Source organism: Caretta caretta, chromosome 26, assembly GCF_965140235.1.
Source record: "Caretta caretta isolate rCarCar2 chromosome 26, rCarCar1.hap1, whole genome shotgun sequence".
NCBI lineage: Eukaryota > Metazoa > Chordata > Testudines > Cheloniidae > Caretta > Caretta caretta.
The window spans coordinates 6071046-6083476 of NC_134231.1; the positions used below are offsets into that span (position 1 = coordinate 6071046).

At 48.7% G+C, this 12431-nt stretch overlaps 1 protein-coding gene across 2 annotated transcripts in view; it reads left to right on the top strand.

Annotated features, from left to right (window-relative positions):
• The window catches only part of BMP1 (bone morphogenetic protein 1), an 88094-nt gene extending 85691 nt beyond the window's left edge, over positions 1-2403 (top strand). For both annotated transcript variants that reach the window (XM_048829460.2, XM_048829461.2), the window contains exons 19-20: positions 57-307; positions 1446-2403. In XM_048829460.2, coding sequence (XP_048685417.1) covers positions 57-307; positions 1446-1580 — 386 coding nt within the window. In that variant the 3' untranslated portion in view covers positions 1581-2403. The remainder of the gene's footprint in view (positions 1-56; positions 308-1445) is intronic.
• The last annotated feature ends 10028 nt before the right edge of the window (positions 2404-12431 follow it).

The window sequence follows — 12431 nt, forward strand, 5'->3', positions numbered from 1 at the left end:
TAGGTGTGCACCCTTCTTCACCTCCTTGCTATACACGAGTGTGTTCTTACTTCCAGTCTGCGGGGGCCAGATGCGAGCTGAGGTGAAAACCAAGGACCTGTACTCACACGCTCAGTTCGGAGACAACAACTACCCCGGGGGCTCGGACTGTGAGTGGGTGATTGTGGCGGAGGAGGGCTACGGGGTGGAGCTCATCTTCCAGACCTTCGAGATCGAGGAGGAGGCCGACTGTGGGTACGACTACATGGAGCTCTTTGACGGCTATGACGGGACAGCGCCACGCCTGGGGCGCTACTGCGGATCCGGGGTAAGCTTTCCCCGCTGTCCTCCCTTCCTTCCCACCCTCACCCCCACTTGGCCCCAGAAGTCAGGGATAGCTGCACCACATCCCGGAGCGAAACCGTGCGCTCTGAGCCAAGAATTGATTGTTCAGTTTGGTGGCTGAACAGAAAAATCCAGGGGAAAAAAAAAATGTTTTTGTTTGACCCACAATGAATTTTTTCCCCAGTGGTTTTATTACGGTTTGGAGTGGTCTTCAACCTTTTTTAAAAAAGTTTAAGCAAATCTAGCTACATTTTTAAACAAAAAGTCAAAAAGGTTTGTTTTGAAATGTCTAAACGAACCATTTTGACTTTTTCTACTTTTTTTTTTCATTTGTTTTGGGACGAAATTATTCACTGAATTCAATCTGGATTTCCAACCCAGATAGGGGGCGGAGTTTGGACTGAAAAATGCCTTTTTTGGCAAATAAACTATTCCCTGAAGAAGAAAAAACTGGCCCAGCTGTAGCACTCAGCTACTGCGGAGATGGGCACAGTGTAAGAACCTATAGGGACGGGAAAAACCAATGATGATGCAAAGCACGGCAAGCCCACTGGAGGAGAGCGGGAAACACCTCACCCCTGGCGGGGAAGCGATTGAGCTTTCAGAGCTGGGGGCGGGGTGGCTAAGACTAGGGAGGGATATTTCAGTTTAATGTGGATCCATTAGGAAAGAGGGATAAGGCAAACCGAAATCAGTGCCCATCCAGCGTCCGTAGCCATGGAACTAACCCAGTTCAGGTTGGTGCATAGATAAGCCTTATGGTGCTCGCCCAATGGCCGCCTAGGCTCAACCCTGCCATTGGACGCTGCCTCAAGCAAGGTGGGGTGCAAGCTGCCCCATCCCAGGAGTTGCCCTGGGATTCAGACATTGCTGTCAGCCCCCCAGGCCTTCGCCCTGCTCCCTCCTGGCTCCAGGGCCGTTGATGGTTTGTTGCTGACCTCTCTCAGCAGCAACTTACCTCACTGGCCCGTGAGGAAGGGGAAGAAGAGCCAAGGCTCCACCCAGCCGTCCCAGAGAGCCTGTAGACTCTCACGTCCCTGCAGTCTCTCACCCTCTGGGTCTGTGAGGGAGAAACAGTGTGCCCTGACCGGCTCTCTCCACTCCGTTGCCTCCCGCCCCAGCCCCCAGAAGAGGTCTCCTCCGCTGGCGATTCGGTCATGATCAAGTTCCACTCGGATGACACCATCAACAAGAAGGGCTTCCACCTGCGGTACACCAGCACCAAATTCCAGGACACTCTGCACACAAGGAAATGAGGCTCCACGGCCACCAGGGCCCTCACCACCCCACGCTGGAGGGACGGTTCTTTTCTGTATAGAACAAATACATGCGCGGGGAGGTGGGGGGAACCAGACAGACTGGATGGAGAAACACACAGTCAACCTCAGCACTAAGACACACTCACACAGAGGCTAAGGTGCAGTCAGCTGCTGGCATCGACCAGATTGAGGGCGGGGGGGATGTCTTTTATCTCTTTAAATATCCATTTCTGGGCCTGTTTTTTTTCTTTGAAGCAGGGCACCGCCCAAGCCAGGAGCAAATGTTCTTCTTAACCACTTTGCAACTACCGTTGATGAATCGATTGTATCCCCCAACTCCCCTAACACCCCCCCCACCCTTCAGGAGGTATCGCTTAATGCAGGAAAGTCCAACTGTATGGCAGACGTTTTCCTTTTAACTTGACAAAGCAGGTATCAGCTCAGCTCCCTGAATGTACAAAGCCCATAGGAGTGAAGAGCCCAGCACGCACACAGAAGCTGCTGGCTATCTGTTGTAACGATGTAATAAAAATTATGTCTTGTAAGGAGATGGCCATCGGCCTCTTTAACTCTCATCTGTTTGGGGTTTTGTTTTAGTGATGCTTTTATGAGAGACACCTAATGTTTCGGAGTCCTTTTCCCCCAATGTACGTTTGTTCTTTTTAAAAGTCTGATCTCCAATTGGAGCGTTGTCCTCTTTCATGACACATCAGTCGATCTAGAGACAGCCCCGAAAACAATTGCGGGAAGGAGCCATGCACTACCTCCAGCCCCACTTGGAAAGTCTACATCTAATAAATGGAAAGTGTTGCAAACAAAACCGCCTGGAGTCCTTGCTGGTGTGCGCCTGCTATCCAGGTATTCCCATCTGTGCACTCTCTCTTTTGGATCCTTTTTGGATCCTCTTTCATCCTCTGCCATCTGGTGGTGGTTTCCAGCAATGCTGTTTCTTTCTGGGGTCCTGCTTTGCAGAAGCCATTGTCTCATTGGGTTCCAGCAGTGCTGGATCCTTCTTGGGAGAGATCCTGATCTCTTGGATCCCATTCTCGTGCCTGCTCTCCAGCTCTGCTATCTCCTTCGGGATTCCTGTGGTAGTGTTCTGCTCTCCAGATGTTTCCAGCTGTGATCTCTCTTTTGTCGATCCTTTTCTGCAGCATCTCTTAATCTTCCATGGATCTGATTTTCCTTTGACACTCATGTTAATCTGGAGGAATTCTAGTGGACTCAGTGAAGTGTCTCCATTATGTGGTAAATGAGAAGACTAAAAAAGGCCCTATTTATCTGGGGCTTGAGTCAGCAAAGCAATTAAGCAGTTGCTTAAACTTAAGCGAGTACTTATGTGCTTTGCTGATTCAGGGCCTTAGGGAGACGGGAAGGGCTTTATTGATCATATTTAATAAGGACTCTTTTAGGTTTTTATATTCCAATAACTTTTCCCCTCACCCCACGTTGCAAGGGGAATAGCAGGAAAATATTGCAGAGCAATTAAGAGAGACAAGAGAAACCTATAAGGTAACGTGGGCATTTCTAGTCAGCAAAGAGCAGAGACCTGGCTCTGAACCCTGGCGTGGCTACGAGTCAGGTTTGCTAATGTGAAATGCTCAGTTGCTGGCTCATTTTGCAGGAGGCGCTACACGAGCAAGGCGAACACTGTTCACACATGAGTAGGTCTCTCTGAACCAGAGACGAGGCCGAACCCAAACTCCAGAGCTTCAGGAAAGCACAGAGCCAGGCCTGCATTGTGCAGTCCAGGCCCAGCTCTGATTGCAACAGCCATTCTGGAGCCTTTAACTGAGGCTTGAAACAAATTTGTAGAGCTTCTGGTCAAATGCATGTCAAGGGCAAAATGCAGACACTTGGATCAAACTCCATTCTCAACCCAAACAGTCTCCAGAATCCTTGTAGGCGGAGGAGTCACCAGCTCTGTCATGGGTGTGCGAGAGGCACATGGGAAGGAAAACCACACCCTGGAAACATTTATCCTCAGCCCTCTCAAACTCACCCCCCACCACCACCACCACTCCTCCTCTGTACAATCCAAGAAACAAGCTGAAGTGTGATATTGCCTCCATCCCCTTGCCCAAGCCTGCCTGTCCCTCTTCCATTCTGTCTTGTGTCTGTCTCTACATGAGCTGCTTGGATGGCTTCTCTCCTGTGGGTCTGAGAGTAATACAGTGCTTTTCCTCCGGAAGGCTCCCAAGGCACTTTGTGAGCCCCATACAGGGTACTTAGCAACACTGGGAAACAGTTGCCCCTGGGGTGGGGTGGCAGCTCTGTCGACAGCTAGCATACAGGGCTGTGGGAGATTGGGGGACACCAGTGGAAACACTGACTCCAAGTGCCAAAAGATCTTAATGTCTTTGTAGAGGACACAGGATGTCAACCTGCTCCAAGAGACACAGCCTGGGGTCTCATCTGATCTCCCTTGGAAGGATAAAGGTTAGATGCACTAAGCACCACCAGAGACCCACGTGGCCAAATCCTTAGACCCTCACTCAGTTTTTAGGCTACACTTACTCAGCAAAACTGCCAGTAACTCCAATTAGAGTTTGCTTGATTAAGTAAAGAGCAACTATAGAGTAAAACATGAGTAAGGACCTTGGGAATTCCACTGTTCTTTCCTTCAGCTTCAGCATGTGTGCTGTAATGACCTTGCTAAGCAAACTACTTCATTCAGTGTGTCCCTCCATCCAGATGCTTACGTTTCTTTTTTGCCAGCTGTAGCCTGTTGCTCCTTCCTCGGCCCAATGGTGCTAGAAAAAGAGAGTGATGCCCAAATACTGTGACGTTGGATATCCTAGAGTAAATGGGGTGGATACATTAGTTATCATCGACCTTTTCCATAACTGTGCTCCTCTAGCCAGGGCCTAGCTGGGACCCTCTCCACCTTTCATTTAACAACATGAGAAAGGCAGGGAGGGCATGACCCCCAGCACCAGGTCATGGCCCCCCAGCTGGAGAACCCTTGAATTCAAGGATTCCATGAAACGGGTCACTGAACTTTGTCCGGAAAGTGATGAAACTGAAATCCACCTCTTGAAGGTCTCTGATGACAGCGTAGGTATGAAGCGTGCTTATGACATCACTCGGGCAGCTGCTGATGTCACAGAAACCCCAGCGCCGGGCACAATACTCAAGTGAAGGTGGCATGGAGATGGGTCAGGTGAGTGGAAAGGGAGCAGCATGAGACTCCAGAAAGAAAAATGGAAGGAAATGCACTACACCCCACGGCAGCTTTCCAAGAAGATTGGAGTCACCTACTCCATGGCCCAGTTCATAGTGCAGAGCTATCGCAGGCCATGCCATGCCAAAGCTCGCCAACGTGTCACCCACCTTCAGCCAACTCCAAAAAAACAGAACGTAACTGTGTATAAGGCCCAGTGCACATATTATGTCAGGACCAGGGGCCGAGGCCGGGAGTTAACGGACTCTGATGCATCTTTAACATCTTGCTGCAGAGCAAAGGGGAAAGCGGAGGAGGATATGCGTGGCTATGATGCTCCGTTGACATCTAATGCCGGGGGCAAGAGAGGAGCCAAGAATATGGGTGACTCTGATGTACCTTCTCTTCACATCTATTCAAGATCTTATTCCAGGGCCAAGTCCAGAAAGGAGCACGTGAGCCCCTCCACATCCTATTCCAGACCCTGCAGGGGAAGAAGCTGTGTGGCTCCTCCTGCTAGAAAAGCAAAATTTTCTAAAGGAAGGAGGGGAAGAAGGAGGCAAAGTGTAAAAAGGAGAAAAGGAGCCCAGGGTGGGAGATACCAAAGAGTGAGAAAAGCTGTCCCTTTTGTGCCTTCTAAGCAGCCCTGCCAGGGAAGAGGCAGAGAAATACCCATAACCCTCCTTCTGGATGTACCATTGAACATATACCTGGAGGATGAACAATGGACAGTGAAAGGAGAGGAGAGGCAAACAGGCAAGAAACGGAGGAACAAAGGTGTCGCTGTCCAAGTCCCTTCCATCTGCACCACCGAGCTCGTAGCAACAGATGGCTATCAAACCGATTCTTCTTGCGGACAGGGGGAATCCAGGACCAGGCAATGGGCTGCAGATGCATCCACGACTGTAGATGAGAGTCCAGGGGAGAGGAAGGTTCCTGTCCCTGAGGAGATTTCCTGTGAACATGGGGCTTATCCAACAGGGGGAGAGGTCCCAACAGAAATCAGCAAGGAATGCACTGGCTCTGGGTGGTGGGAAAGGATCCAAAACTGGCTGCTGTCCTTCGGAATGTATTTGGAAAATATAATAAAGTCCTAGCTCTCCCAGCCAGATCCTTTCTTGTTTGCTATTGTTTCATTCGTCCCTAATGTGAGCATGCTTAGAGTGCTGAACCAGGGACCATCTGCATCACAGTGGGATGTGGGCACTTGCAGGTAGCCTGCTGTGAGCCGCTGGAGAATCTAGCGAGCAAGGCTTTGAGGACCTGATTTAAAGGCCACAGGAGTCTTGGCACTGACTTCACTAGGCTTTGAATCAGGTCCTTATACAGCCCTCACCACCGACATCTGCTGACCACCTCACAGGCTGCATCCCAGGTGATGAGGATGATCAAGTGATTACCTGCTTCCTGGCCACAACCCCATCACCTGGGAGGCAGCTTAATTAATCACAGGCTGGGGATTGAACCAGAATCCCTTTAAAGGACCAGCCCATCCTGGGAGAGTCCCTTGGATTTTAGGGGCCCAAATTGGACCCCTGGCAGGGGCCTGTTTTTCAGAAGGAGGGAGGGTAGGTAGCTGGGTGGGTAATAAACACTGTCTAAAAATTAGCCCCCTTAAGTTACCTTAAGTAGAGCTAGGTGGGGAACAGTTCTTCATCCTGGTAGTGTTTTTGAGAGTTCCATGTTTTTTCCCATCCCAAATTGGGATGAGAAGTCAAAACTCCAAAAATGTTTGCAACCTGGCGATCTGAAAAATGTTTTGTTTCGATCACTTTGAAACATCTCATTTCCATTTCAACCTTTTTCCCCATTTTTTAAAAGCTTTTTTTAGTCTAAATTAACTAAAATGTCTGAAGAGAAAGTCGCTTTGCACCAGAAAACGAAGCTGTTCATTTCGGTAATGTCAATGCGGGATGGTTCTACAATTTCAGAACTTGTTCTTCTCAAAGGGGGAGAGTTATCAGAACCGACCCTCCCCCACAAACAGTTCCAGCCCCAGCAAATTGACATTTTCTGACAAAAAAAAGTTGGGCTGGAAAACTCGCAACCCGCTCCAGTCTCAAGTGGGGCACTTGGATGCACGAGTTGCTTTTGAAAACCTTGGCACGCAATTGCTACTCCTTGGAACCTCTGGATGGCCCTTTGATTTATGGGTGCTGCCAGCTGTGGGGAACATTGGCCTCATTTTCCCCTTTCCCTGTCTCCCTCGCATCTGCCCAGCTCGCATCTGGATTCAATCTCTTTTGGCCCTAACACTGTCTTTGTATCATTGCCCAGCCAGCCGTTAACATTTCAGCAGCCCCAGTTCTGTCATTCGGGGAATGCAGCTTCTTTCAGCTCCCCAGGCTGTATCTGAGTCGACATAAAGGGCACGCCTGGTCACCTGTGAAATCTGCAGCCTGATTTGCAATAGTTTGCAGGCCAGTCCCAGTTTTAACCTGGTCCTTTCAGTAGCTGTCAATCAGCCCTGTGCTAATTGGGCCAACTTTTAGGCAGAGACTGAGTGGGGAGAGCAGTCCTGCGGCACATCTCTGCTGACTAATGAAATTCTGCGCTAACTGAGCTGGCCGATGTGTATGTGCACCACTGCCTTCTACTGGATGGTATCTGAACTGCTCAGCTGCATGGCATGAGTCTGATACTATCGCTAACTACTAATGGAGATGTGACAGGTAGCATCATCATCATCATCATCAAACACGCACAGTCTACTGAAGACCACTGCACCAGGCAGAGTGACCATGGCGGATGGTGTCGCACCCGGCATTGTGTAGTGAAGTTCCCAGATCTGGCTCAATTCTGCAAATCCACAAATCCCTGGAATGGCCCCACAAAGGTAGGGTCAATGGAGAGTTTTGGAGAGCATGGTATGCTGGGGTGTTTTTGTCCATCCTGGCAATGGGGTTGAAGAGCATGCAATGCTGCTTTTGAACTTAATAAGTGAGGAGAGTTCGTCTGAACTCAACAAGATGAAATACAATGAGAATAAGCATGAAGTACAACACTTGGAAGGAAAAATCAAATGCCCAGCTACAAAATGGGGAATAACTGGCTAGGCGGTAGTGCGGATGAAAAAGATCTGGGAGTTACAGTGGATCACAAATTGAATACGAATCGTCAATGTGATGCAGTTGCCAAAAAGGCTAGTATCATTGTGGGCTGTATTAACAGGGTGTTGTAGATAAGACATAGGAGATACTTGTCCCTCTCTGCTGAGCACTAGTGAGGACTCAGGTGGAATATTGTGTCCAGTTCTGGGCACCACACTTTAGGGAACATGGATACATTGGAGAGAGTCCAGAGAAGAGCAACAAAAACGATAAAAGATTTAGAAAACCTGATCTATGAGGAAAGGTTAAAAAAACTGGGCATGTTTAGTTATGAGAAAAGGAAACTGATAAGTCTTCAAATCTGTTAACGGCTGTTATAAAGAGGACAGTGATCCATTGTTCTCCATGTCCACTGCAGGTAGGACAGTATAACAATGCAGGTAGTACACAGGTTTGACAGATCCTGAACTTTGTCTCAGCACAAAGATATTTTGGCACCAATAAGCGAGACGTGGACATCATGCAGGAGGCAGTGAGAAATACTGCAACTTTGAACATGGCTTGCAGCCTAGGTAGATAAACTCGTCAATTGCTCCACAGAACTCAACCCCTCCTGCAACAGGAACTCTGCCGGCCCTGCTCTATGGTTCTGGCCCTTGATCTTCTGCCACGAGAAGCAAGCGGCGTCTTGGAGACTTTGGAGCGGGGAGGCTGAAATATTTGGACTTCTCCACAAGCAAGGCAGTGTCGTCAGCAGAGTCTCAATGAGTGAACACTTCTTCACCACGCTTGATTCTGACACGTGGAGGGGGAAGTCCCAGTATCCAATCGATCACTCAACACAGAATAGCGGCAGGATGAGAATTCATCCCTGCCTCATGTTGTGTGGAAATGCGGCAAAAGCCGTGAACCAAGTGACAGTGGCCTGTACTTTTACAGTAGCTAGTGCTGAGTTCTCTCTCTGTTGGTATTAGGGTGACCAGAGAGCAAGTGTGAAAAATTGGGACAAGGAATGGGGAGTAATAGGCGCCTATAAAAGACAAAGCCCCAAATATCAGGACTGTCCCTTACAAAATTGGGACACCTGGTCACCCTAGCTGGTATCACCATGAAGTTCAGAGGAGCCCTGACATGCAGCACAGTCCTGGCATGGTTTTGTTTCACCACACCTTTCAGCTGGGGATCACAAACCATTATAACCATCAAGCAATGATTTGCCGTAATGCAACACATTCACCCCAGTTCCCTTCTGTTTGTCAGGCAGCTCCAGTCTGGGGGTTCACATCTTGTCTCAGAGACAGCTGGAGAGGGGCTGGGGGAGGGGAGAGTGAACCCAGTGGCCAATGCACCATGTACAATGTCCCTAAGCACAGATGTCATCTTGCTGGGGGCAAAAGGCAGGATACTGTGTGGGGCTGAGACCCAAGAGAACATAGCAGAGGTAGGTAATTGACATGGTGCAGAGATAACCAGACCTTCGGCATAAATCTTGTTTCCTGGGAGCCTGGATTCAGGTTTCTGCATTCAGGTGGTGGCTGCTGGCAGTCGTTTTCAGCGCTAAGATATGGGACATCGCCAGGTCCACTTGGGATAACAAAGGTGAGTCTAAAATGAGACACGCTCCCCTAGGGAGGAGCGGACAGGAGGTAGGCTAATGCCCCTATGCACCCCCGCTCCCCCTGGACTTTGTTTAGTGCCTTCGCATTTCAGAAACGACAGCTTTGCGGCTCCCCCTTGTGACCAAACTAGCTAGTGATGGGATTAACTTTTGCGCTGGGGGGGGGATTGTCGGGGGGGTTGTCAGCAATGGAATAGCCTCCCTCCTTAACGTTTCTCAGAGGCTGGTTTGTTCTAAGTGTCAAGTGGCGTCTGTGTACTGCACTGTCCTGTTCTGGGGTGCAGGACAGCAGCGGGTAGTGGGGAGTGGGGGTGGTAGAGGATGGGGGCTACTGAAGAGATGGAGTAGAGAGAGCACCCATTGCTAGGGGCATTGTGAGGGTATTTGTTGCCAAGGAGCATAATAGCGAGGGCACCTGTTACCAGGCAGGCCTGGCAGTGAGCTCTGATTGCAGGGGTGCTACAGCATTCAATAATAATTTTTCATCTTTAGAAGGTGGGGAAAGATCATGGCTTTAAGTAACTTGAAATTTTCAGTGTCCATTTTGGAGCAGCTGCAGACATTGCTCTGTGTGTGTGTGTGTACGCCCATGCTCCTTGGAGAGTCTTTAAAACCTACGCGCCTCCCCTCTAGGTCCCAGGTTGTCTAGGTGGACAGAATGACACTATTCTGCTATGAAAACAGAAAAGGGGGCTGAAGGACACACGTGGGACTGGATATGCGTGGGTTTGCTGGTGGGTTACATAGCTTCAACGCTAGCTCATCTATCCAACCCCACCTTTGGACAGTAATGATCAAAAGCTGTTTCTGTTCGAGGGGTGCCCGGTGGCCCACGTGAAATGAGTTTGCTGGGTCTTGGCCCAGTTGGGCAGGCATCAACATCCCCAAAACCATGATCAATTGGCACGAATTAGTCCCCTTGGTTGGTAGCTTCAGCAAAGGCGCCATGGACTGAATGGGACATTCAGAAGAAAGCGCAGTGTGGTCTAGTGGATATAGCATTGTACTGGGAGTAGGGAGACCAGGGTGCTACCTAGCTCTGCCTCTGTCCCATCTCTGTGCATCAGTTTCCCCATCTGTAAAATGGGGCTAATTATACTGACCTCCTTTATAAAGCACTCTGAGATCTACTGATGGAAAAATGCTACAGAAGAGGTAGATGATATTATTAGTGGTGGGTAGGAGTGTAGGGAGAAGCTTGCACTGCCTGCCTCTGTCCATGCTGTACCTGCTCCATGCACAATCTCCAGGCTTGTCTCTTACAATGCAAATTGTAGATAGGAAAGCTGAATATCCTTTGGGAGAAAACCCTGATCTGAGGGTCATAGCTAGATCCCTAGTATAAGAGGCAGCCAGTCCTTACCCCTACTCCAGGAGGAAGGGACATGCAAACAAAATGGCAAGTTTTCTTTTCTTTTATGTATTTCATGCTAATATTACGAGTGGGATAATAGTGCAAAGCATGACGAGTAATTGCATGCTAATTGCCAGTTAGTCAGTATCTTATTTAGCAGTGTTCTCTCTCTCTCTCTCTGTAGCTTGCCTAATTTGCAAAGAGAACTTGTGTGTGAATCGGATCTTTTTATACATAATTTAATAATAACAGGTTTCAGAGTAGCAGCCATGTTAGTCTGTATTCGCAAAAAGACAGAGTACTTGTGGCACCTTAGAGACTAACACATTTATTTGAGCATAAGCCTTCATGAGCTACAGCTCACTTCATCGGATGCATTCAGTGGAAAATACAGTGGGGAGATTTATATACATAGAGAACATGAAACAATGGGTGTTACCATACACACTGTAACGCGAGTGATCACTTAAGGTGAGCTATTACCAGCAGGAGAGCCGGGGGGGGGGGAAGGGGGAACCATATGAACTGGAACCATAAACTCACTGAAAATTAAACCCCACCAAATGAGGGTAGATCCATCCTCATCATCGTATCCACTCATTATACTCCACACCTGAACATAGCCATTATATGGACAACATACCCCCATTTCTCAATGTCTGTACTTTGACCCGTTAAACTTTTACTCCGAATCGGGGAGATTGCAGATTATGCATTCCTTACACCACCAGTTCCTAAACCAAATTTTGTACCTCTTGATAATCTGTACCTAATTCCCTGATAACAAGAACCTTCTATGCTTAAACTCTGTACCGTTTTCTTTTTACTTCAACATTATCTTAATAATCAAGGATGGTGTTTTCAGGAAGATCACCGATGGATTGTAGTTTCCTCAGGAAGTCAGTGGTGTCTCGAAGATAGCTGGGAGTGCTGGTAGTGTAGGGTCTGAGGAGGGAGTCTACATAGCCAGACAATCCTGCTGTCAGGGTGCCAATGCCTGAGATGATGGGGCGTACAGCTAATAAGCGATGGTCACATAAACACCACCCTATACCGGAAACCTACTGACTGCTATTCCTACCTACATGCTTCCAGCTTCCATCCAGGACACACCACATGATCCATTGTCTACAGCCAAGCTCTACGATACAACCGCATTTGCTCCAACCCCTCAGACAGAGACAAACACCTACAAGATCTCTATCAAGCATTCTTACAACTACAATACCCACCTGCTGAAGTGAAGAAACAGATTGGCAGAGCCAGAAGAGTACCCAGAAGTCACCTACTACAGGACCGGTCCAACAAAGAAAGTAACAGAACGCCACTAGCCGTCACCTTCAGCCCCCAACTAAAATCTCTCCAACGCATCATCAAGGATCTACAACCTATCCTGAAGGACGACCCATCACTCTCACAGATCTTGGGAGACATGCCAGTCCTTGCTTACAGACAGCCCCCCCACCTGAAGCAAATACTCATCAGCAACCACACACCACACAACAGAACCCGCTAACCCAGGAACCTATCCTTGCAACAAAGCCCATTACCAACTGTGCCCACATATCTATTCAGGGGACACCATCGTAGGGCCTAATCACATCAGTCACACTATCAGAGGCTCATTCGCCTGCACATCTACCAATGTGATACATGCCATCAT